The sequence below is a fragment of the Crinia signifera genome, chromosome 4, assembly GCF_055691185.1.
Source record: "Crinia signifera chromosome 4, ASM5569118v1, whole genome shotgun sequence".
NCBI classification, from domain to species: Eukaryota; Metazoa; Chordata; class Amphibia; order Anura; family Myobatrachidae; genus Crinia; species Crinia signifera.
In genome coordinates this window covers 191,199,713-191,225,051 of record NC_139220.1, presented here as the reverse complement: position 1 = coordinate 191,225,051, position 25,339 = coordinate 191,199,713, and the positions used below count along the sequence as shown (strand labels likewise).

At 42.3% G+C, this 25,339-nt stretch overlaps 1 protein-coding gene across 2 annotated transcripts in view; it reads left to right on the top strand.

Moving 5' to 3' along the window:
• Positions 1-16,842, top strand: part of FLNC (filamin C) — a 76,156-nt gene extending 59,314 nt beyond the window's left edge. The window contains exons 25-48 of one of the 2 annotated variants that reach the window (XM_083183271.1): positions 20-187; positions 288-411; positions 504-660; positions 3,459-3,648; positions 3,750-3,773; positions 3,975-4,222; positions 4,326-4,421; positions 5,306-5,405; positions 6,511-6,651; positions 7,018-7,146; positions 7,356-7,529; positions 8,559-8,720; positions 9,054-9,257; positions 9,342-9,494; positions 10,575-10,697; positions 11,478-11,717; positions 11,819-12,088; positions 12,186-12,323; positions 12,550-12,665; positions 12,857-12,989; positions 13,078-13,254; positions 13,644-13,862; positions 14,792-15,001; positions 15,601-16,842. In XM_083183271.1, coding sequence (XP_083039397.1) covers positions 20-187; positions 288-411; positions 504-660; positions 3,459-3,648; positions 3,750-3,773; positions 3,975-4,222; positions 4,326-4,421; positions 5,306-5,405; positions 6,511-6,651; positions 7,018-7,146; positions 7,356-7,529; positions 8,559-8,720; positions 9,054-9,257; positions 9,342-9,494; positions 10,575-10,697; positions 11,478-11,717; positions 11,819-12,088; positions 12,186-12,323; positions 12,550-12,665; positions 12,857-12,989; positions 13,078-13,254; positions 13,644-13,862; positions 14,792-15,001; positions 15,601-15,788 — 3,884 coding nt within the window. In that variant the 3' untranslated portion in view covers positions 15,789-16,842. The remainder of the gene's footprint in view (positions 1-19; positions 188-287; positions 412-503; positions 661-3,458; positions 3,649-3,749; positions 3,774-3,974; positions 4,223-4,325; positions 4,422-5,305; positions 5,406-6,510; positions 6,652-7,017; positions 7,147-7,355; positions 7,530-8,558; positions 8,721-9,053; positions 9,258-9,341; positions 9,495-10,574; positions 10,698-11,477; positions 11,718-11,818; positions 12,089-12,185; positions 12,324-12,549; positions 12,666-12,856; positions 12,990-13,077; positions 13,255-13,643; positions 13,863-14,791; positions 15,002-15,600) is intronic. The other variant, XM_083183272.1, reaches the window with a different exon arrangement.
• The last annotated feature ends 8,497 nt before the right edge of the window (positions 16,843-25,339 follow it).

Here is a 25,339-nt window from a genome sequence, read left to right as displayed (position 1 = left end):
GACTTGTTAACTCCTGCAGGAAGCCCTTTTCGTGTGCCAGTAAAAGATGTTGTGGACCCTAGCAAAGTGAAGTGTTCAGGTCCTGGTTTGGGGGCTGGTGTAAGAGCACATGTACCGCAGAACTTCACTGTAGACTGCAGCAAAGCAGGGCTGGCACCTCTAGAAGTGCTGGTGCAAGGACCATCAGGTATTTAAGTAGCATTAAAAAATGGAAGAAAAGAAGGGGAAAGGGGTAGTCTCCCGCAGAATAATACAAAAGTCCATTTTCTTTACATTTATTTCCCAAGGTTTGGCAGAGCCAGTGGATGTACGAGACAATGGTGATGGGACTCACACTGTACATTATACTCCAGCCACAGATGGACCATACACTGTATCTGTGAGATATGCAGACCAGGAGGTGCCACGAAGGTCAGATGTTCCTCCTGCCTAACGCTGATCAGAACACATTCTGTTCTAATTGTCAGTGTAAATAAAATGTTAAACAATATTTTTCTCTACAGCCCATTTAAAATCAAGGTACTGCCAACCCATGATGCAAGCAAAGTGCGTGCCAGTGGCCCAGGTCTCAACACAGCAGGCATCCCAGCCAGCCTGCCTGTTGAATTTACCATTGATGCCCGTGATGCTGGCGAGGGGCTTTTGACTGTTCAAATTCTGGTGAGTACACTGGCCAAAAGTATCTTAGAAATGTAAAACTACATACAAACTTATACAATTATCTTTCTGACCTCTGCCTTTTTATAACTCCATTTTACATAATGCTACCTATTTCTGAACCAACATCCAGCTGTTAGTATTGCTATTTGAACATTTTTTTTTTTAATTTAAGGCATCTAAGTTTAATGTTTAGTACAGTATGTATCAAAATAAGGGGCCCATGTATCAATGAGTGATAAATCTTATTGTGAATGATAAAACTAATTGTGTATGATAATAGATGTCCCAGCCAATTAGCTCCTAGCTGTCATTTTTTAAACACATGACAGTTAGGAACTCAGCACATGACAGTTAACAGCTGAACACATGACAGGGGGTTTTATCATTTGTTTATAAATGGGCCACTAAATGTAAGTACTGGTACTCCCAACCTGGCACCTTCTTCAGACCACATACACGTATTCCACAAATATGCAATAGGCATGCTGAAATTAATGATGGATGGTGGTGGTTGTGATGGTGGTGGGGAAGGGGGTTATGCCCTACTCCGGTGGTTAACATATTAATTCATCTAGGTGCTATTGCTTCCTGTTTAAAAAAACGGAGGACCTTTATTTCTGTAACAATAAATGTACTATTAATACATTTTCCACATTGTTTTACAAGTGTTCAAGACTACAACTCCCATCATGCTGTGATCAGTTATCTTCAGAGTTTGTGATAATTAATGATAAATAGTAACTGAAAATAGTTTCCTTTCTTATTGCTATGAAACAGTTAATAGAAACACTGCTTATCTCGGAACACAATCCCTGTCCATATGGTATATTTATAAAAACAAGTGACCCCTAGTATGCATCTAGAGCAGCTGGAAGATTTGTACATCCCATTAAAATGAGCTCATTCATATTTAGGCTTTGCTGGGAGTGGACAGTAAATCTCCATCTAGTGGGAGATAGGAGAAGTTCCCCTGAATGTCCTGTATAGCTGCAGAACAAGGGACATGACCTGAAAATATTCCATCAGTGTACTGGTTATACAAATGCCCCAATTTTAAGTAAATTATTACTAAAGTTTATCAATAAAAGTTAACAGGTTATATTAAAATATTAATATTATTGTTGTTATTATTATTAATAAAACTCATATTCTTAAGAAAATCTACACTGTTCAGGTTATCATAATACAACAATTATTAATACAATTCTTAAGGCAGCAAACTTTCCTGAATCGTGGAACCATAGAGCAGGGATGGGGAAACTTTGGCCCTCTAGCTGTTGTTGAACTACACATCCCAAGCATGCCCTGCTATAGTTTTGTTATATGGCCATGCTAAAACTGTTGCAGGGCATGCTGGGACATGTACTGTAGTTCAACAACAGCTGTAGCGCCAAAGATTCCCTATTCCTTCCCTAGAGTATCAGAATTTTTTTCATGGCACCCCTAGAATGAAATATTGTTGGAAAAATATTAAATTAAGTAAATTGTGCCTATCTGTCATCCTTAGGGCCAGTTATGTGCCCATATGTTCTGTGATTGGCAGCCACCAATGGTGGTTTTGCCTATCATTCTGACTACAAATATTTTAATTTTCAGCACCCTAGGGTGCCTAGGCGGGATCCCGACAGGCATTCACCCGACGTTGGGATCCCGACTGTCAAAACACCAACAGCCGGGTTCCCGACGGCCGTCGGCTATTTTCCCTCATGGGGGTCCACGACCCCCATAGAGGGAGAAAAGAATAGGTGGCTCATGTATTGAGCCACCGTGCCCGCAACGTGGCGAGCGCAGCGAGCCCGCAAGGGGCTTAGTTGCGCTCACCATGCTCTCTAGGTACGGCCAGTTTGGATCCCGACGTCGGGCTAATGACTATTGGGATCCCGACTATCGGACCCTTGTACCACACCCTGCCTAGGCACACAGTTTGGAATCACAGTCTTAAGGGTTTAAGATTAAGTGGGTATACAGCTTCAGGAGCTTATATTCTTCACAATTTTTCCCATTGTTTCTTTTTCAACTCTAGATTGTTTTGTTTTAAAAGAGAAGTGTAATATCCTCACCAAACTATAAAAAAATGGGGAAGATGTTTTTTATTGATTCCATAACTTATATATTCAAACATACATTCTGTACCAGGATGACTGCCGGTTTAAAATAAATAGGTGGGAATGTAATGGAGAAGTTGGAACTCAGTCAGTATAAGGATTAATCCTCAGCAAACCATCACCAGCTGGCAACAGTGAAATATTCACGCAGGCATTAGTGAGTCACGCAGCTCTGGATATCTGATATTCTGCAGACAGAAAGGGGACCTTTCCATCTTTAGGACATGATTAAAAAAAGATGAAGGGACATTACAAGTTAGTTATATGTAGTGACCTACAGTTGTGCCTATATATACATCTCATATATTACATCCCATTTTGGAATATATCATTATGTCACTGTAGTAAATTTGATGTGTTTGTTTGAAATAGTTAGGTAAATGTTTTTTTCACGCAATAGGATTGAAAGTATTAGTTGCGAACTGCACGAGATGACATTCCAGTGGTGTTTAAACGCCGGCAAAGGCACGCAGTCTCGCACTCTTTGCATGCTGGTTGCAAATTTCTCCATTGTGAGATGAATAAAGGAATTCTATCTATTCTATTTTTCAGCCCTAAATCTCTGAAAATTGCTCCCTACCCTATGTGGTAGCGAACACTTTTCTGCAAATACAGGCTGCCATAAAGTGCTGCCAATGATTCCCACTATGTATATTGTAAAATAACAGGGCTGATCATTTTCTTTCCTTATAGGACCCTGAAGGAAAGCCAAAGAAAGCTAATATTCGAGGAAATGGAGATGGGACCTACACAGTGTCTTATCTGCCAGACATGGCAGGAAGATACACGATTACCATCAAGTATGGAGGCGATGAAATCCCTTACTCCCCTTTCCGTATTCACGCTGTACCGACTGGAGATGCCAGCAAGTGCTTAGTGACAGGTGAGCTCCTGGATAAATCTTATCATCAACAGGAGAAAAAAATCTATACATCTACATACAGTATCACATATGTAATTCCTATGATCTCATTTTTTCCACAGTGTCTATTGGAGGACATGGATTAGGTGAGTTGTTTCATTAATCACAGCTGTAAACAATTATGAAATACATGACCAATACGACATATACTTGATTTTTAATTCACACCGAGCATTAGCTGCTAATTTATCTGGCTATTTATATAAAACTTGATGTTATGCCACAAGTGCATGTTAATACACCTGAAGCTGTGATTAGTGAATACTGCTGTGTCTTTGGACCCTTAGGAGCCTGTCTAGGACCCACTATCCAGATTGGAGAAGAGACTGTCATCACAGTGGATGCAAAAGCTGCAGGAAAGGGGAAAGTTACCTGCAAGGTGTCTACACCAGATGGGGCAGAACTGGATGTAGACGTGGTGGAAAACCAAGATGGCACTTTCGATATTTACTACACTGCACCTGAGCCAGGGAAATATGTTATCACCATTCGATTTGGTGGAGAACAAATTCCCAACAGTCCCTTCCATGTAGTGGTAAGTTTCCAATGCATGGTGAGAGAGGCTACACATTTGACACTCCCCATGTAACGTGTGCTGTCCCAAACATGTAACTAATGACTTCCCTCCCTCCTGCCAGGCTTGTGATACCATTCCCATCATAGAGGAGCCATGTGACACTGTGCAGCTACAGCAGCCCTATGCTGCACACCTCCCCGGCTATCCAGCTCACTGGGTATAACAGAGAGAACTCTATTATTATAACCCTCTCATTCTAGATCTCTGATCTCCAGCCATTACTTTCCTACATGCAGCTTCTCTTACTAGCTTATCTTCTGTCTCATGTTTCCGGCATACCTCAGGGTGATAGATCAGAGTCCTGTAATACACATTTATAATAGATTTTGGCCTACTTAAAAAGTACATTGGGTACCATTTAAATACTGTTTATGAAAGAGTTAGAAAATGTACTGAATGCAACTGACATAGTAACAAGCTAATCACAGGAACAGCCGATGTATTACAGCAGTATATATATTGGTAGATGAGAATATACTGATTTATAATGGTAAAACTGTGGCGTACCTATGCGTACACTTCTGAAGACATGCCGTCTAAAGCATATTATTCTTATGGAATAACCCTAGATTTAAAACGGTTTAATATCTTTGTTAATATTTTTGCCATCCGCTCCACCACTGTGACGTTTAGAATAAAAAGTCAGAAACCATAAATTTCCTTTATTATGGAGGCCTAGAAGGACAAAAAGATCCCCGTCTGTACATTGCTCTGATTTTACCAATAATTGATTTTCTGGACACTCATCTTCCCTGCATCTTATTGCTCTAAAACTGTGCTCATAATACTCCTGTTCTTCACTTTAAATCCTGGGCATATATATGGAATATAAAAGTATTCATCTTCATTGTTATTTACTTTTTGCTCTCAATGTCACCTTTGCTTTATAACTTACCATACTTTAGTTTTGCTTTTTGTTATGTTTTATTCAGATTCTATTTCTGTTTTTCCAGTCTTTCATTTTTAGACTCTTATTTTTTGTTGTATTGTCATTTTCTATAAGGGATTAAATCATTTACAATCCTCTTTTAAACTCTGCAGGCAACAGAAGAGCCTGTGGTTCCTGTTGATAATTTGGATACCATGCTCAGGCCATTCAATCTAGTCATTCCTTTCACTGTTCAGAAAGGAGAGATTACAGGTATAGTTAATGAGCCAACAATTTTCTCTCAATTATGTTCCTATAAACTACAGAAACTGATCCACTTAACATTGTTTGAAAAGAAGTAGAAAACTTTTTAGAGACAAGTGCCAAGAAGGGAAATATTCACAAGTAAAGCATTCTTCAATGACTTTCGTCACTTTTAATGATTTAGCAAGAAAATATCTTAACTTATAACCAGCCTCTTGTAAGTTATGGTGTGTACACACGGTACTTTTTGCCTTCCGATGTTGACGATATAGTCAACATCGGATCGGAATCGGATGCAGATCGCAAGGGTTTTAACCCTTCAGATCCCGATCCGATTCCGATGCGCGTTCACGTATCGCAAGACAGAAAGTCTTGTCTGCCTTGACTATATAGTGCAGATCTGCACTATATAGTTAGACTTGTATGCAAATCGGATGTGCCTTCAGATACTACCCAAGATCCGATCTGATCGGATCGTGGATAGTATCTGAAGACACATTTGACCATGTGTACACACCATTAGTTACAGTGAGCTGTAAATATTTTTATTTATTTACTAATAGTTTCTTATATAGCACACACATATTCTGCAGCGCTTTACAGAGAATATTTGAATGTTCACACCAGTCCCTGCCCCAGTGGAGCTTACAATCTATGTTCCCTAGCACATGTACATGCACACAGACATTCTAGGGTTAATTTGTTGGGAGCCAATTAGCCTACCAGTATATTTTTGGGGGGATTGTGGGAGGAAACCTATGCAAGTACAGGGAGAATATACAAACTGCGCACAGTTAGAGCCATGGTGGGAATGGAACCCATGACCTCAGTGCTGTGAGGCAGTAATACTAACCATTACACCATCCGTACTGCCCCAAATATGTACATTTAGGTCATTGGATTGTGATTAAAATAACTGTATTACACATTTTGAGCCCACTAGTTATTTTAGCACGTTATTTTACAATACATAATCCTTATAGAAAAAGAGCACATGCATATACTTTTTATTCCCAATGAAACAAAGGAGCACTAAACATTTTTGTTATGTAACCCAAAACTGACCCCAGTGACAGACATGGAGCCATGTTTTACATTTGTCTTTTTTATCTAGGGGAAGTCCGTATGCCATCCGGTAAGACCGCTCGACCTAATATCACTGATAACAAAGATGGCACTGTCACTGTGAAATTTGCCCCAGTGGAGAAGGGACTACATGAAATGGACATAAAGTATGATGGAAATCACATTCCAGGTAAATCATTTATGAGATGACAATAACCAAAAAAGTATATGGGGGAGATGTACTAAGCGTGAAGAGTGATAAAGTGGAGAGAGATGTGGTAACAGCCAATCAGCTTCTTTCATTTGTCAAAAAACAACCTGTAACATGGCAGTTAGGAGCTGATTTGATGGTACTTTATACTCTCCAAAGCTTAGTACATCTTCCCCTGTGTATGCTAGTGGCAGTAGTCTAAAGAAGACATACTCCTGTATATAAGGGATATATCTAAGAAAGAAAATGGAAACACTCATTTGCAAGCTAATTCAGGGGTTTTTAGGTAGAACTTCCATTGTATCATTTTTATATTAGAAACATTCAATGATTTTTTACTTCTAGGGAGTCCACTGCAGTTTTATGTAGATGCCATGAACAGCCGACATGTGAATGCATATGGACAAGGCCTTATTCATGGGATGGTAAACAAGCCAGCCACATTTACCATTGTTACTAAGGATGCCGGAGAAGGTTTGTGACTTCAGATATTGAAATTAAATCTGAGTATACTCTTATGTAATGCTAACATAATATAACATGATGTTTATGGGTATGTATATATAATATGTAATGTTTGCTAGTTCCATATTAATGTTACCATCTCTGTTGCTATTAATTGCAAAATATAATCATTTGCAGAGTGGTTAGTGAAAATGTCTAATTTATTTCATCTAACACAGGTGGCTTATCATTGGCTGTGGAAGGTCCATCAAAAGCAGAAATCACATGCAAGGACAATAAGGATGGTACATGCACTGTGTCCTACTTGCCTACAGCTCCTGGAGACTATAACATTATTGTGCGATTTGATGACAAGCACATCCCAGGCAGTCCTTTCACAGCTAAGATTACAGGTGATGAGAAAGGAATATGCTATAGTTTGGTCAAACACTCAGGGGGTAATTCAGCCGTCACTAGATGGCGTCCAACAGCAGCAATGCAACTGTTCTGCTGTTCAGGCACCAGGCAGACACAGAGGTCACATTTATTTTATTCTCTCAGAATCTTGGGATCCAAGAAAAAATGTGGGCAAACTGAGCACTTTAGCCATCCAAACAGTAGTTTGTGCACCCAAAGCAGGAGTTTGGGTGCAACAGCCAGGATATACATGTGCCAGTTACACACCCAAAACAATTGAATTTCATAGTCAACCATTTTGCATACAAGAGATAATCAACATCCACTGTCCAATTAGAAAGTTCATTGTTGAGTGTTTGATTACTGTAGTTTCCATATACTGCTGTTTAATACTATAGAATAGTTCCTTTAGCTATTATTTAACTTTTTTCTCTTGCAGTAGAATACAGTAATCTATTTCAAACTTTAAATGTGGTATAATACACAGTCTGTAGTCTAATACCACTTGCTTAAACGTCAGTACACACTGTGCGATTTTGCCCAGTGTCTATGGACAGCGATGATCGCTGTCATCACTGGGGGGAAAGCCGCTCAATGCACACACACTGAGCGGCTTTTCCCCCTGCCCGGCGCTGTCAGCTCAAAATTGCCCATGGGCCTTAACTCAGTAGTTGTCTATGCCTCTTCCCTAGTGCAAGCACAATTCCCTTCACTTCACAGAGGCTACACTATGGAGGAGTTTCAACTACTGTTTGATTTAAGCGAGTGCATGTTATCTATAAAACAGCTGCTTGGGAACTGTTAGAACTGAAGCTTCATTGGTCATGTGGTTATCATAAAATGTCGCCAGATTCATCTTAAAATAGTACACTTAAAATGTATACTATACTATGAACTATGTACACAACTTATTGTTTTCTAATGCTTCAATAAAAGAAAGTACACGTTGTACTATATTTTACATTTTCAGTTAAGTTCTTCTTTAAGAATTCACTAATATATCTTGTAACATAATGTCTTATTAGGTGATGACTCAATGAGAACGTCTCAGCTCAACGTGGGGACCTCTACAGATGTTTCCCTCAAGATCACAGAGACCGATCTTAGCCTGTTAACTGCCAGTATCAGAGCCCCATCCGGCAATGAGGAGCCCTGTCTGCTTAAGAGACTGCCCAACAGGCACATTGGTGAGAGAACAAAGCGTCACAAGTTACAGAATGAGATGGATACTCAGAGTATTTAAGCAGTTGAGAAAAGGCACCATGTGGTACAGGGCTGTTGATAGAAAATGACTGCGTATTTCATATGACCATAAACTATGTTACAGTAACGCTTTATGCTGTTGCACTTCACACAATATTAAAGTGCTATTGGTCTCTTAAATATGTTAAAAGCTAGGCATGACACTTGTGTTAAATCTTTATACACAAAGATAAGTTGTGTTTGATAGAATAGATTTGCTATATACCATTGTTCATGCCAGGCAGTCATCTTAGACTACTGTGTTTTATCTACTGCAGGAATTTCCTTCACCCCAAAAGAGGTGGGAGAACATGTGGTCAGTGTAAAAAAGAATGGAAAACATGTAACTAACAGTCCATTCAAGATCATGGTGGGACAGTCTGAGATCGGAGATGCAAGCAGGGTAAAAGTGTCAGGGAAGGGACTGCTGGAAGGTATAACGTTTGAGGTGTCTGAATTCATAGTCGACACCAGGAATGCAGGTAAATACAGTCATTGCTTACTTGCTCACTGTAATTCCTCTAATATCCTCTTCATAAACCTGAATCTGTCTGTTTGCTTGTAAGGTTATGGGGGTTTAGGCTTGTCCATTGAAGGCCCAAGCAAAGTGGATATAAACTGTGAAGATGTGGAAGATGGAACATGTAAAGTGTCTTATTGTCCTACTGAGCCTGGAACATACATTATAAACATCAAGTTTGCAGAAAAGCATGTGCCAGGTGGGTAGAACAAGTTCCATACATGTGTGGAATGCCAGTGACACATATAGGTGCATATACACTTCACTATCCACTTTGGTACTCAGCAGCATGCACCGCGTGACATTTTGGATATATAAACTCAAGTAAATGAAATAATAAGGATACTTATATCTAATATTAAAGCACAAACCTGATGGGCAGGTACATTGACATACACAATCTGAGCCAGTGGCGTTTTATACCAGGAGTCTGGAGACAATATACTTGTTAGTCTCTCCACCTGCTCATATTCACTGTCAAATCCCAGTAGCATCCAGACACACACTCCCCCTAGCCTGCATTCATTACCAACACCCCAGCAGCACCGAGACACACCTATACCAATATTCACTGCCAACACCCCGGCGACACTCAGCAGAGCTGGATTAAGGCTTTGGGGGACCCTAAAGAACAAAATTGGGTTTGTTTTTTGTGGGTCAAGCATATAGTGAGTACATGAAAATGGGGTGTGATTACACATTTTGATGTCACACACCATGCATGTACTGTTCCTCAGTCACACAGTGGCAGGGCTTCTCCATGACTTGCAACACACAACAGGTGAGAATGTTTTCTCTCTGTGCGACACTGCAGCCCAAAGGCACACAGTACTTGAAAAGTCGGCCTGTCCAGAAAAATTGGGATAGTAGGGGGGTATGCAGACATACATAGGAGTACACATAGATATACACAGTCACACATAAATGCATACAGTCACACACATATACTGTGCACATATATTACAGTTACACACATCCATTTGGCAGAATTCTGGGGTGGGGGCCCTGTGAAAGGGAGGAATGTAGCACATTCTAATCCATGCTCTGGGGTGCATAACACAGAATCTAGAGCAACGGAGGAAGTCAGGGTGCACACCATAGGGCTGTCGCCCAGAAGCAACCAACTTCCTTTGTCTCCTGTATTTATGCCCCCTGAACAGAACACCTCAGATTACATACTAGAACACATTTGGTAAAAAATCATAACAAGGACTTCCTAACTTCTTCTGGAGCATATAATACACACAAAAATGACAACCCTTTCTCATGTTCCTTGCAGGAAGTCCATTTATGGTAAAGGTAACAGGTGAAGGGCGTATGAAAGAGAGCATAACCAGAAGACGCCAAGCCCCGTCTATTGCCAGCATAGGCAGCACATGTGACCTCAATCTGAAGATTCCAGGTAAGTTCATGAAAACAAATGTACAGTACAGAATGACAGCAATCAATAAAATCATACAGTATACTGTATATATGCACAATCCTATCACACACACATAATATGGAAATAGTGCATATCTTATCCAGAAACCTATTATCCAGCATGTTCAGAAAGAAAGCATTTTAAATAATTGTTTCTTCTAAAAGTTTAACACACAGATATGATCATAGATTGTTCCCTCAGGTTACTGAGATGAGCCCTGTCAGGCAATTTAATGAGGATCTGAATACCAGGGAAATGAAGGGGAAATAAAATAATATTTTAATTTTAAATACTATAGTATATCCTAAGGTGTCCATACACTGTGCGTTTTGTGGGTGCAATGCGATGTGCGCTCCCGCACACATCCTATCGCGTAGTTCAAGATGTATGCACTGCATATACTTTTTTAACTAGTTTCGGATCGCATCACACACAAATCACATGCAATGTAGTCCAAAACACATCCAATTATTGTACCGTGTATAGGCACCTTAAGACATTATCTTCCGATCTATGCAATAAACCCTAATTCAAAATTTCCTACTTTCCAAGCATTCCGGAATATTTCACATCTCAATGAGGGGAAATAATACAACTTGAGGCAGATTGTAAAAATACTGACACATTGGTTCATTCTATCCATTTAGTTCTACATAACTGTTGCATTAATTACATAAAGACTGGTAATATGTGCCATCAAAGTAGAAAAATACTAATGTTACATTTTTTCCTGTTTGTTGTCTCCACATCTTGCTTTAGGCAACTGGTTCCAGATGGTCTCAGCCCAAGAACGCCTCACACGCACTTTCACACGCAGCAGCCATACTTACACTCGCACTGAACGCACAGAGATTAGCAAAACGCGTGCAGGTGAAACAAAGCGAGAAGTGCGGGTGGAGGAATCTACACAGGTTGGGGGTGACCCTTTTCACAATGTGTTTGGGGACTTCCTTGGTCGGGAGAGCCTGGGCTCATTCAGCAGCATTGCACGACAGGAAGGTGAGTAATATAGAAGTGCGCAGAGTACATTTATTTGATCTCAGTGGGAAAAGTTATGTCATCTGTAAACATTGTTAAATAGTGTTCTCCTTCTGTTTCAGGTGAAGCAGGTCATCAGGATATGACCGCTCAGGTGACCAGCCCTTCTGGAAAAACCACAGATGCAGAAATTATTGATGGTGAAGACAGTACATATAGCGTGCGGTTCGTACCACAGGAGATGGGAGCTCACACCGTTAGTGTCAAGTATAGAGGCCAACATGTTCCTGGCAGTCCTTTCCAGTTCACAGTTGGCCCCATGGGTGAAGGTGGTTCCCACAAAGTCAGGGCAGGAGGCACTGGCTTGGAGAGAGGAGTAGCAGGAGTTCCAGGTAAACACTTATGAGATATTCAATATGGATATAAATATTTTAAGGTAGAGTGGAGCTTAACATTTTCTTTATGGTAACTGTGATTTAATCTACACAGCTGAATTCAGCATATGGACACGAGAGGCAGGAGCAGGTGGTCTGTCTATTGCTGTAGAAGGACCTAGCAAAGCAGAGATCTCTTTTGAGGACCGAAAAGATGGGTCCTGTGGCGTATCCTACATTGTCCAGGAAGCTGGTGAGTGCAAAACACAAATCAACTCATGGGTAAATACCTAGAAGTTTGATACAATATGAGGTTAAAGAAAAGATCTCTTAGGTTTTCTATTTGGTTTCTATTTGGTAGAATTCACTAAATTAATTCTATATCTGATGTATATTGTTCTATGTTCTTTAGATTATATTTACAAATGGACGCTTTACTTTTCTAAACTATTGGTATTCTTATTATCATTTTAATGCAGGTGACTACGAGGTGTCTATCAAATTTAATGATGAACACATCCCTGACAGTCCTTTTGTGGTACCAGTTGCCTCCCGCTCTGATGATGCCCGTAGATTAACTGTCACTAGCCTACAGGTGAGAAGTTACTATTTTTAATTCAACACAAATATGTAAAGCCACTTAATGGGTGGGAATCCATAGAGACTCTTATTTTATAAACAGTTTACTCTTTTGAGATATTCTTTTGTGAACATTTACAATTACATTGATTAAAGTGGGTTAAGGTTTTCTACCACCTAAAGTAATCAAACTGTACTGCTTCACAGGAGACAGGGATGATAGTCAACCAACCAGCCTCATTCGCAGTGCAGTTGAATGGAGCACGTGGAGTAATAGATGCCAAGGTACACACACCATCGGGTGTGGTAGAAGAATGCTACGTGTCTGAAGTGGACAGTGGTAAGAGTAATGATTATCTTAATGTGTCACAATGTTGCCTATTATAATGTTTTTGTGCAATTAACTTTAAGTGTTTTTGCACCTCCAGACAAATACTCAATTCGTTTCATTCCTCATGAAAATGGGGTTCACTCTATTGATGTCAAATTCAATGGACGCCACATCCCAGGAAGCCCATTCAAGATCCGCGTGGGTGAGCAGAGTCAGGCTGGTGACCCTGGCCTTGTTACAGCCTATGGACCTGGGCTAGAGGGTGGAGTCACAGGTGAGAGTCACAAGTACAGTACTTAAAGAATTTGTTGCAAACATTTTTATGTATATGTTGTAGCCCATTTTTTTTAATGAAAATGGAAAAATGCTACAAAACCATGTATCTACCTGCATTTGAATCAAACAAGCATCTTCCTTTATTTTTATTGCTTAGTTTCTTTCACAAAACTCTGCATAAATTTGGACATTCATTTGCTGATACTTATTGTAATATTATTTATTGAGTCAGTCAGTAGAATTACTGTAGTTTAAAGTTGAAACATGTGACATCACTAATCCTTTGCAAGTGATAAACTCGGACATTCTTAATCCTTTGCATACAGACAGGTAATATAATAGTATCCTCATACTATTCTTGTCTTTCCTCTTCTGTTTCTTACACAGGAAGACCTTCAGAATTTGTAGTGAACACCTTTAATGCCGGAGCAGGGTCTTTATCAGTAACTATTGATGGACCTTCCAAAGTGAAGTTGGACTGCCAGGATTCTTCTGATGGTTATAAAGTCTCATATACTCCAATGGCACCTGGAAACTACCTGATCTCTATCAAATATGGAGGACCCCAGCACATAGTTGGAAGTCCATTTAAGGCCAGGGTAACAGGTGAGTGCGAATAGACCATAGTACAATCTATACTCAAAACGATATCAAACAAAACAGAAATGTATTTTGCGCATGTTTGCTCATTAGATTGAATACTAGAAACTGTCTACTTAGAATGAAAATGCATAATAATTCTTCTGTCTATATACAAATGTGTCCTCACACATTGCTGCATTTGCACAAAACATCCCTTCTGACTGCACCACATTTGGTGTGTCTCAACTTGGGTTGAGCATTTTTTTTTGCATGACTATGCATTTTAATCTCGATGTAATGCAAGAAAATCACTTCTTGAGACTGCAGTGATAATTTTATATGCAATACTTGTATATCTGTTTGCGTCTAAGCCCGAATTTGTATACGGAGTGCTATGATGCTGCAAGCTTTTTTTACACTAAAGGGATATTCAATTAAGTCTAATTTTTGGCTTATCAAAAAAAATAATGAACTTTAGTTTTCAATTGTGGCCATTTTCGGCCGGTTTTTAATCACATTTCGCCGATGCTGAATCAGTGAAACATGACTGAAAAATTCGGAAACTGACGCAATTTCTACTAAAACACTTGAATTTGCAAATTACTCACAGATTTAAGTGTTTTTGTTGAAATTGCGGCCATGATTTTTGACCATCAGAAAATCGTCACTTTAATTGAATAGGTCTAATTTACAACAACTTTAAAAAGTGCTGTTTTTTTGACTGTCTAAAAATACAACACAGAATTGAATACCCCCATAAGTAGAAAATTAATCAGTGCAATTCGTAGCAAATGAATCAGGTTTTTCATATCCTATTGCAATTAAGATACACTTCTGAGACTTTTGTGTGAAAAAGCCACTTGGTGCTCAGTGTGGCTTACTTGTGTTGAGTGTCTGAGGTGTATGAAGAAACAGCTGTATAACACCATGTATCTTCTGTTTCAATTTAATAGGTGTACGTCTCTCTGGTGGCCACAGTCTCCATGAAACATCAACTGTGTTGGTAGAAACCGTCACCAAATCCTCTGCTTCTGTGGGAGGCTATGGGATGGCAGTGCCTAAATTTACATCTGATGCCACCAAAGTGGTGTCCCGAGGGCCCGGGCTTTCAAAAGCTTTTGTGGGACAGAAAAACACCTTCACAGTAGACTGCAGCAAAGCAGGTGAGCGAAAGCAGAGGCATAACTTTGGGAGGCAATGAAGTAATCTGCCACCAGGCTCCTGCTCCCAAGGGGGCACCTCTACTCCCCGCAAGTTTGAATTAGTTCATTGAAAACTGTTAATATCACACCTGTGTATGATTTCCCATCCTAGCAGGACCATAGACTTCACATAATACAGTACATAAAACATAATATACGTAACATACATACACACATGAATACATATATTTATATAAGGTGCTGTGGTGTGTATGTATGTATGTGTGTGTGTGTGTGTGGGGGCACCAATATTTATCTTGCCTCCTGGCAACTGGGACGAACTTACGCCACTGAGCGAAAGGGTGCCATTTTGTAGCGATTACAGATGTGCGTGCACTCGGTTTAGATGATATCATAAGACTATTGCAGAAGCCATGATTTTATATGAAATATACTACTTACATTTATGCAAAAGTAACATTTATTTACCTGCGGGTTTATAAAAATAGTTCCATATTAAAAAAAAATATGTTTCTTGCTGGATTGGGTTTGCAACTAGAAAGCCTTCCTTGTAGGATATGCTTTTTTTCTCTTTTAACCGATTACTGTTTTTTCCACAGGTACCAATATGCTGATGGTAGGAGTCCATGGGCCAAAGACCCCATGCGAAGAAGTATACGTGAAGCACATGGGAAATCGATTGTACAATGTGACTTACACTGTAAAGGACAAAGGGGACTATATCCTCATCGTCAAGTGGGGCGACCAGAATGTTCCTGGAAGTCCCTTCCAAGTCTCAGTACCTTGAGAAGCTCATCTGTATCCTAGTACCTGAAAGGCATCTCAAGATGCCTACTGACTTGCCAGTGAAGGACAGTCTCTTCCCCTTTTTATGCAAATGCACTGATTGAAAAAAAGAAAACTTTATTAGCATAAATTCACCAAGTGCCTTTGTTCATCCAATCTAAGGACTTTCCCATAGCATGAGGGCATGGTAACGGTTGGGGGAAAAGGGAAACAAGCATGCACATCACCCACAATGCCCATGTCCTTCTACTTTTTACAAAATCTTTCTTTATATTATGGTTGGTGTTTTATTTTTTAAAGTTGTTACCTGTTGTGTTTTATATGTGCTTTAATTGTTTTGTATTTTTATTTGAGGGTAGGGGATTTTTAGGGTGAAATGTTTAGGGGAGGCACCAGAGGTCATGAGGTTATAATATGGTGACGGTTGGCTATTGGCAAACTGTACAACCTATCCATCTGGAATGCCATACATTTATTTGCAATTGTTTGCATATTTACACAATGCTGAAACACAAAGTCAAGAATAATTGTCCTATAAAACATGCCAACAAATAATACTATGAAACTGTTACTCTATATAAAATGCCTTGACAATCAGAAAAAATAAGGATTGTCAGGTCATTATTTTTTATTATGTTCACTTCACTACTTTTAGATTTTATTTTTATTCCCTCATTCATTTTTGAGTGGGAAATTAGCTGGTCCATTCTGGAGATACAAATTTTAGCTTCAAATTGAAGTTTAGCTGTTTTTATTATTTAATAGTAATGCCCCAGTGTCAAATACATTCAGTGCACATCCCTCATGTATCTTAACGTTTATATTATTCATATTTGCATTCAACTCTATGACCTCTTATCTGGACTGTCTCTAAAGAATATGATTGGTTGTCGTAGCACTGTTATAAGGGCAGAGCCAATAGCACATGGCGCTTGCCATGTGACTGCATTTTATAGGGAAGGTGTTTTCTATGTATCAAACACAATGTACAAAACATGTCATTTGATACTGATGTTTTGACTGGTGCATACTAAAGAAATAAAGATGTATCGCTAATGTGCTTTATTGTGTGCAGTGATTTATTTTCTTGTATTTCTTCTTGATTTACTGTGGTGTCTTAGGGGTAAATTTACTAAGATGGGAGTTCTATTGAAGATGGGATGTTGTCCCAACTTGAGAAGGTATGAATGCGGGATCTGGCCACATTCACCAGCAATGGATGAGGGTTGCGTGGACACATAGGGCCATATTCAATGCTCTTATGTGAGCTGCGCACAGCGGGCAGTGCTGATTGCTCGCCATCACAGCTTGTGGGTCAGTATTAAACTGACCCCCCTGCACACGCTGTTTCCACTTTGCTGGGTTTGTACAGCAAGGTGGCTACGGCGCGTGCGGCCGCCAAAACAGTGAGGCTCACGGCTAAATGCAGTGGGCTCCCTGCATTAGCCGCGAACCTTGCCGTTTGGGGGAATCCTCGCCATCCAAGTATCCCCGGAACGTTGAATAGTGTGAACGGCCGACGCGGGGGTTAAACGGCGAGGGTGGCTTGTTTTGGTGATTCTCGCCGTTTAACCCCCTGGCGGGCCACATTGAATGCGGCAAAATGATTCTGAATACAGGCAGAAAATCGGTGTATATTTCCAAATAGGGAAAGCTCCTGTTATTGCATCACATTTCCTACCACTCTCAATAAGGCCTATAGTTTCCACCATATTATTAAGAGGTGACATGGATAGGAGTGAAGCTAGTCTTTCTATCACCCAGGGCATAGACACTACAAACCCCAGTATCAGTGTCAGTTTCAGCGACCATCATATAATGCAGACAGCATTTGTGACCACCGTGTACAGTACTACAAACAGCATTACCGACAGCCATATATTTGAAATATCTGCCATATAATGTACTACAGACATCATTAGTGACCATCAGGTTTTACAGACCACCATAAACTATACAAAGTGCTGGCCACCAGGCTCCACAGACAGAATTAGTGGCCACCATTAATTACAGACAGCATTACTGATCAACAGGTTCTACAGACAACATTAGTGACCACCATAAACTACAGACACCACCAGGATCTACAGACACCATTACTGACTACCTGGTTCTACAGACAGCAAAACTGACCACCAAGATCTACAGACAACACTAGTGACCACCAGGTTCTACAGACAGCATTAGTGACCACCATAAGTACAGACACCATTACTGATCACCAGGTTCTATAGATAGTGTAACTGACCACCAGGATCTTCAACCCACACTAGTGACCACCACGTTCTACAGACAGCATTAGTGACCACCATAAACTACAGGATTGAGGATGACCCCTATGCAGCGAGCTTGTGGTGTAGGATTAATTGTGTTCTCAACAGTGATAGAGATATCAGGTTGGTAACTACTCTTGGTTGGTGGGAATATAATTAATTCTGTTTTGGAAATGTTGAGTTTGAGGTGGCGAGGTGACATCCAGGATGAAATGGCAGAAAGGCATTCAGAGACATGGAGCAATACTGATGGTGACAATTCCGGGGAGGAAAGATAGATTTGAGTATCACCAGTGTAAAGATGATACTGAAATCCAAAAGAGTTGATTAGTTCCCCAAGTGAGGAGGTATAGATTGAGAAAAGCAGAGGACCTAAGACTGAACCTTGTGGTACTCCAATGGACAGAGGTAGTGAAGAGGAGGTAGAATCAGAGAAGCGAAAACTGAAAGATCGATTAGATAAGTAGGAAAAAAACCAAGAAAGGGCTGTGTATTGAAGACGTAGGGATTGTAGTGTTTGTATGAGAAGATAGTGGTCAACAGTATCAAAGGCAGCTGAGAGAACTAGAAGAATAAAAAGTGAGAAATGGCCTTTAGATTTAGCAGTGGCCAGATCATTGACTACTTTAGTCAGTAATGTCTCTGTGGAGTGTTGAGAGCGAAAGCCTGACTGGAGTGGGTCCAATAAGTTAAGAAAGTGTGTGAGGCGAGTGTAGGCAAGTCTCTCAAGTAGCTTGGAGAGGCATGGGAGCTGAGAGATAGGACGGTAGTTAGAGAGACAGTTTGGATCCGAATTGTGGTTTTTTTGGAATGGGAGTAATAAGTGCATGCTTGAACAGAGAAGGAAGATACCAGTAGAGAGAGAGAGAGGTTACAGATTTGTCATTATAGCTCTACCTGTGCCAGGGCCGGTGCAAGGCTTCTCAGCACCCTAGGCAAAACTTCAACCTACTCCCCCCCCCCCCAACACTACCCCCCCACAATTTTTTTACAGTATGTGGTCATCCAAAACTTCAACCTACTCCCCCTCCCAACCCCCCCCCCCCCCCCCCGGGAAGGTGGCGAAGTCCCCTGGTTTTCCTGGAGGTCCTCTGCAGCCTCCCCTATGCCACCCACAACAGAGTACAAGGAGGAGGGGGCAGCAATGTAGGAAGTATGACTCAAGGGAAAGTATAGAGGTGAGGTCTTAGAAGTTCCACAGCCACCACCTCCATTAAGTACAACTAGGATCCTCATAGACATCCTTGATTTTTTGATTTGCAGACTTGGTGGCGCCCCCCAGATCCCAGCGCCCTAGGCAGCTGCCTAAAGCTGCCTAGTGGTAGAGCCGGCCCTGACCTGTGCTCTTAATAGCCGCAATTTGCTGTATTTAACAGTGGGAACTCATTGAAACATAGAATTTGAGGGCCGATAAGAACTACTTGACCCATCTAGTCTGCCGCTTTTTAAAATATGTTACCTCAAACCATATTTGATCCTGATTTCTTTGTAAGGATATCAATATGCCTTTCCCAAGCATGTTTAATAAATTGCTCTACTGTATTTGCCTCTACCACCTCTGATGGGAGGCTATTCCACTTATCCACTACTCTTTCTGTGAAGTGATTCTTCCTCAAATATCTCCTGAATCTTCCTTGCTCTAGCATCAGTGCATTTCCTCGTGTTCTGTTGCTCCTTTTGCTGTGAAGAATGTCTCCCACCTGTACCTTTTTAAAACTCTTGATATATTTAAAAGTTTCTATCAGGTCTCCCCTTTCCCTTCTCTGATCTAAACTATACATATGTATAGCTCGAAACAATTGAATGTGAATCATAAAACTCCCGTGCCACCAACTAAAATAAGAGACTGGCCTACTGTTTCAGTGGTCTACAAGAGCCATTTAAAACTCTTCTAAACATTCATCAAGCAGCCCTAATTTCCAAATGCTAAAAAGGGTGTAGTTTGTGTGACCTGGAGGCAGTTATGGTCTATTGCATATTACATTTTGTGTGGTAAATCAATTGCCACATAAGCCCAGTGCGACTGTGACGTATACGCAGTCCAACAAGCTTTTGCTCAGATCTGCAAACATCAGCATTGCACATAGGCGAATCTAGAATTATGGTAATGGGTGGTCCCAGATCTAGAATCAATAGCAGGTGACCTTTGCGCAGCAAAAGGAGGCGTGGTCTCATGGGAAGGAGGCGTGGCATCACAAAAAGGGGTGTGGTATTACACTTTAGACCATACACAGTAATGCCCATTACACATTTTAGCAAACTCCGTAATACCCATTACACATAAAGCCACACACCATAATGCCAATTACACATAAAGCCACACACCATGATGCCCATTACATACTATATAACAAACCGTAATGCCCATTACATATTTGCCACATAAGTGCTGCTTACCTACGTGCTCATTGGTAGGGGGTTCTTGCTTGATGGCACCATAGTACCCATTACACATGATGCCGCACACCATAGTACCCATTACACATGATGCTGCACACCATAGTACCCATTACACATGATGCCGCGCACCATAGTACCCATTACACATGATGCTGCACACATAATGTCCCTTACACATGATGCTGCACATATAATGCCTCTTACACATGATGCTGCACACATAATGCCCCTTACACATGATGCTGCACACTTAATGCCCCTTACACATGATGCTGCACACCGTAACGCCCCTTACACATTAAGCCACACATGCGTAATGCCCCCACATACCGCCACTTGTAGCATCCCTTAAGCAATGCCCCCAAAAGTGCCACTTACTGTAAATTTTTATATGAGCCTTCGCTGCTGCTGCAGGGAGAGATGGAGAGCGGTGCAGCTGCTTCTATGGGGAAAGGAGCAGAGCGCAGCGCAGAGCACGCTCCCACTCCCCTCCTGGTGTCCCCTCTAGCTGAGTGGACATTTGAAATATTGTGCGCGCTGTTGTTGTGCGTGACATTGGGGTAACACGCCGGGCGCTGGCACCACATGATTAAAGGGGGGGCGGGCTGAGATGAAAGCGGGGAGAAGAATTGGAGCGGAAGCTGCAGGGGTGACAGTCATTGACAGCTGGGCAGAGAGCAGGGGGCTGCCCGGCTGTATTCAGAGCACTGCAGGTTACGGCTGTTTTAAATAATACCCCTTTCACAACAGAAAATACAGGGATTTACCCGGGAATATGGTCCCAGGCTGACCCCTTATACACCAGCCTAGTCCCTGCATTTTCTGGTGTGAGGGGGAGAGACAACCTCTCCTCTCTCCCTACCCCCCTTTAACCAACCAGCTATATCTTCTGAACCAACTGACCCATTTATACCAGTATCATATTGAAGAACTTTTGAGTTGGCTTCGAATGATTTTGGTCCCGTGAAACTGGGCTGTTTGGTTCCAGAGAAATCTGCCCTCAAAGAACATAAACAGTCATGAAATTACATTTAGGTAATGAAAAAAACGGTTTAACCTCAGTATCCCTGGAACTAGGGATGCCAATCCCGGGGCATTTTTTCAATCCCGGGAATCGGGATTGAAAAATGCTCAATCCCGGGATTCCCGGGATCCCGGGATTGGCATCTCTAATCAGTTTAGGCAAAAAAAATGCTACAAAGAAGCCCAGTCCCCCCCGCTACAGCCGCCCCGCACATTCATTTACTCACACCGGCGGCCGGGAGCAGGGCAGACAGGGCAGGAGCAGGAGGCGTCAGCGGCGGTAGCAGCAGCAGCAGAGCCGCCCGGAGGGCGGGCGGCCGACGCTGCCAGGTCCGGTCCAGGTCAGAGATGATTCTGGAGCGGGTATGGGCAGTCCGACCTGCGCAGTGTGATGGTCAGAGGTCACGCTGCGCAGGTCGGACTGCCCATACCCGCTCCAGACTGCAGTCTGGGGATCAGGAACTCCTGGGTAGCGTCTGAGCATGAGAATGTTATTAGAAATTGACTTTTTTAGGGCCACAAAGATGAGTACATTAGAGAGAGGGAGTGGAGAGGGGTAGAGGGTGGGCGGGCCTTTGCAGACATTGTAGGCTTTCCGCGGTTAACTAGCACTGCTGGGGTCTGTTGTGCTACAGAGCCTGCACAGTGTCTTCCTGTACACTGAGCAATTGCCAATGCAGACATTGCAGGCTTTCAGGGGTTAAATAGCATTGCTGGAGTCTGTTGTGCCACAGAGCTTGCAAAGTGACTTCCTGCTGTATGATGCCTTTTAAGTGTCTCTGGAAATCTGCTACAACAGGAAGTTGCCCTGCATAGCCAATCAGCATCAGCAGAGGTAACACAGGAAAGAGGGACATTTCATACCCAGGGCCGTAACTAGGGGGGGGCTGGGGGGTCACGCGCACCGGGCGCTGGAGGGGGGGGGGGGGGCGCTGTCAGGTCCGGGAGACAGCTAGCGGGGTTTCGGGGACTGATGTAGCCCGAGTCCCGCTGCTGGCCCGCCGTATTGTAACTGTGTCTGTTAGCTAACCCGTCGCTAACAGACACAGTGCTCGCCGGGTGCTCAGTGGCTCGGCGCTGTCTTTACAGTAAAGTTCACCTCCTGCCGGGCTGCCGCTGTGTAGCGGTTCCTCGCTTGGCGGCAGGAGGTCAAATAGTGACCTCCTGCCGCCAAGCGATGACGCGCTTCCCGACGGCGGAGAGGCAGGAGGTCACTATCTGACCTCCTGCCGCCAAGTGAGGACACAGCACAGCAGCACTTGCCTTCCCATCCCCAGCGCTAGAAATCGCGCTTTATTCCTCCTCCTTCCCTCATGCCTCATGACATGCCGTCAACGCCGCTGCTCCTCCCAATCATCTCCCTGCATCTGGTAATCGATGTTTCATTTTTAAACTGTGTCTGACTCCAGCCTGCATACCTACTGATGTATAAATGGATATCATGTGTGCACTGTGGCAAATGTTTAATGACTCATTAAAGTTTAATGAGTCATTAAACATGTCATATGCCACACACATGATGCCCATTATACATATGCCCCACACCTTGATGCTCATTAATAAGGAGCATCAAGGTGTGTGGCATATGTATAATGGGCATCATGTGTGTGACATATGTTTAATGGAGCATCACGGTGTGGGGCATATGTATAATGGGCATTATGTGTGTGACATATATGTTTAATGGAGCATCACGGTGTGTGTCATGTATAATGGGCATCACAGTGTGCGTCATATGTATAATGGGCATCACGGTGTGTGGCATATGTATAATGGGCATCACGGTGTGTGGCATATGTATAATGGAGCATAACGGTGTGTGTCATGTATAATGGGCATCACAGTGTGCGGCATATGTATAATGGAGCATAATGGTGTGTGTCATGTATAATGGGCATCACAGTGTGCGGCATATGTATAATGGGCATCACGGTGTGCGGCATATGTATAATGGGCATCACGGTGTGCGGCATATGTATAATGGAGCATCACGTTGTGGGGCATATGTATAATGGACATCATGTGTGGGGCATATGTATAATGAGCATCCAGGTGTGGGGCATATGTATAATGGAGCATCACGGTGCGTATCATATTTATAATGGGCATCACAGTATGCGGCATAGGTATATTGGGCATCACGGACTGCACTTTTGGGGTCATGTGTATCTGGCACTGCACTATTGTGGGCATATGTGTATCACACCTCCATTTTCCATGGCCGCACCCCATGTGGCTACAGCTCTTAGAGAGCTGACCATGCCCTCATAGCGGAAAAAATGGGGGATGTAGCTTTGCAGGAGTACCACGGTAGTAGGTGAACGCTCTAATTTTGGGCGCGTGCCTTCGGCACACACAGATGTCTCCTCTCCTCTGCCTCCAGTGTTGGGAGGTATGTTTGTGACATATTGGACATTGCAGTGTGTGGCACATTGTGTATCATTCAGGGACAGTGTTCTATCCAGTGGCAGCAGCAATTAACCATTGCTTATAATGTGTACTGGGGGGGCATTACGGTTTGTGGTGTAATGTGCTCTGGGCATTACGGTGTGTGCTGTAATGTGTACTGGGCATTACGGTGTGTGCTATAATGTGAATTGATACCACTATGTGACCACACCACTTCTCCCCCCCCCCCCACCCCAAAAAAAAATGCCCTACATTTTTAGCGCACTGTCCCTGTTTTCAGGTTCATATAGTTTCTAGAGGGATCATTTATAAATATATAATTCATTTCAGAATACAGTGTATATATAATATATGATATATTGTCTTATGTTAGTTTAATATCACCCTTCTGTTGTCTGTAAGCATATATATAAATATATATAATATATATATATTTAAAAAAAAAATGGGGGGGGGGGCACTAAATGAATGTCTTGCCCCGGGCACCAGAAACCCTAGTTTCGGCCCTGTCATACCAGCCACTAACCCTGGAAGGTCCCTGGACCAATCCTGGTAGCTAGCAGGGTTGAAATCCCAGGACATTAGTCCCTGGATTTTGGCCCTGGACCCTTTCACACCAGCACTAGTCCAGGGTTGTTCCAGGGACCAACCTGGGAATTTTGGCTGGTGTGAAAGGGGTATAAGTCCCCTCCATACCCCTCCCCTCTCTATGGTTGCTGCAGCTGCTAGGCAACATGGCCCACTGCTAGCACTAATTGGCTCTCACTGACTCAGAGAGCCAATCAGAGCACAAACCTCACCTTGCAGCAGCAGCACCAGTCACTCACACAGCAGCAACTGACACAGACACACAGAGCTCAGGAGGATTCAGACTAGAGGAGGAGACAATGATGTCACTGAACTTTATACCAGCTCAGGCAAGCTATAATAATAAGTACACAATACAACTAGCTACATATAGTTGTTAATGTCAAACAGTGACCAGTGATTCTAGCAAGTTCCTACAACCAGCCACCTTCGCTGGGCTGCCGTGGGAGCGCGCACCCGGCGCAGGTCGCTAGGTATCACCTGAGCGACCATATAGCCGGTGATTGAAGCTAGAATCGCCTAGTGCAGTGGTCTCCAACCTTTTTTGGGTCGGGAGCTACTCGCGACAAAATAAACCGCCCGAAGAGCTACTAAAGTAAAAAATGTTAAAAAATCTGCATAATATAAAAAACACACACTGCAATGCCCCAGACATAATATGCCACACACTGTAATGTCCAATATGTCACAAACATACCTCCCAACACTGGAGGCAGAGGAGAAGAGACATCTACGCGTGCCGAAGGCACGCGCCAAAAATTATAGGGTTCAGCTACTACCGTGGAACTCCTGCAAGGCTACATCCCCCATTTTTTCCGCTATGGGGGCATGGTCAGCTCTCTAAGAGCTGTAGCCACAT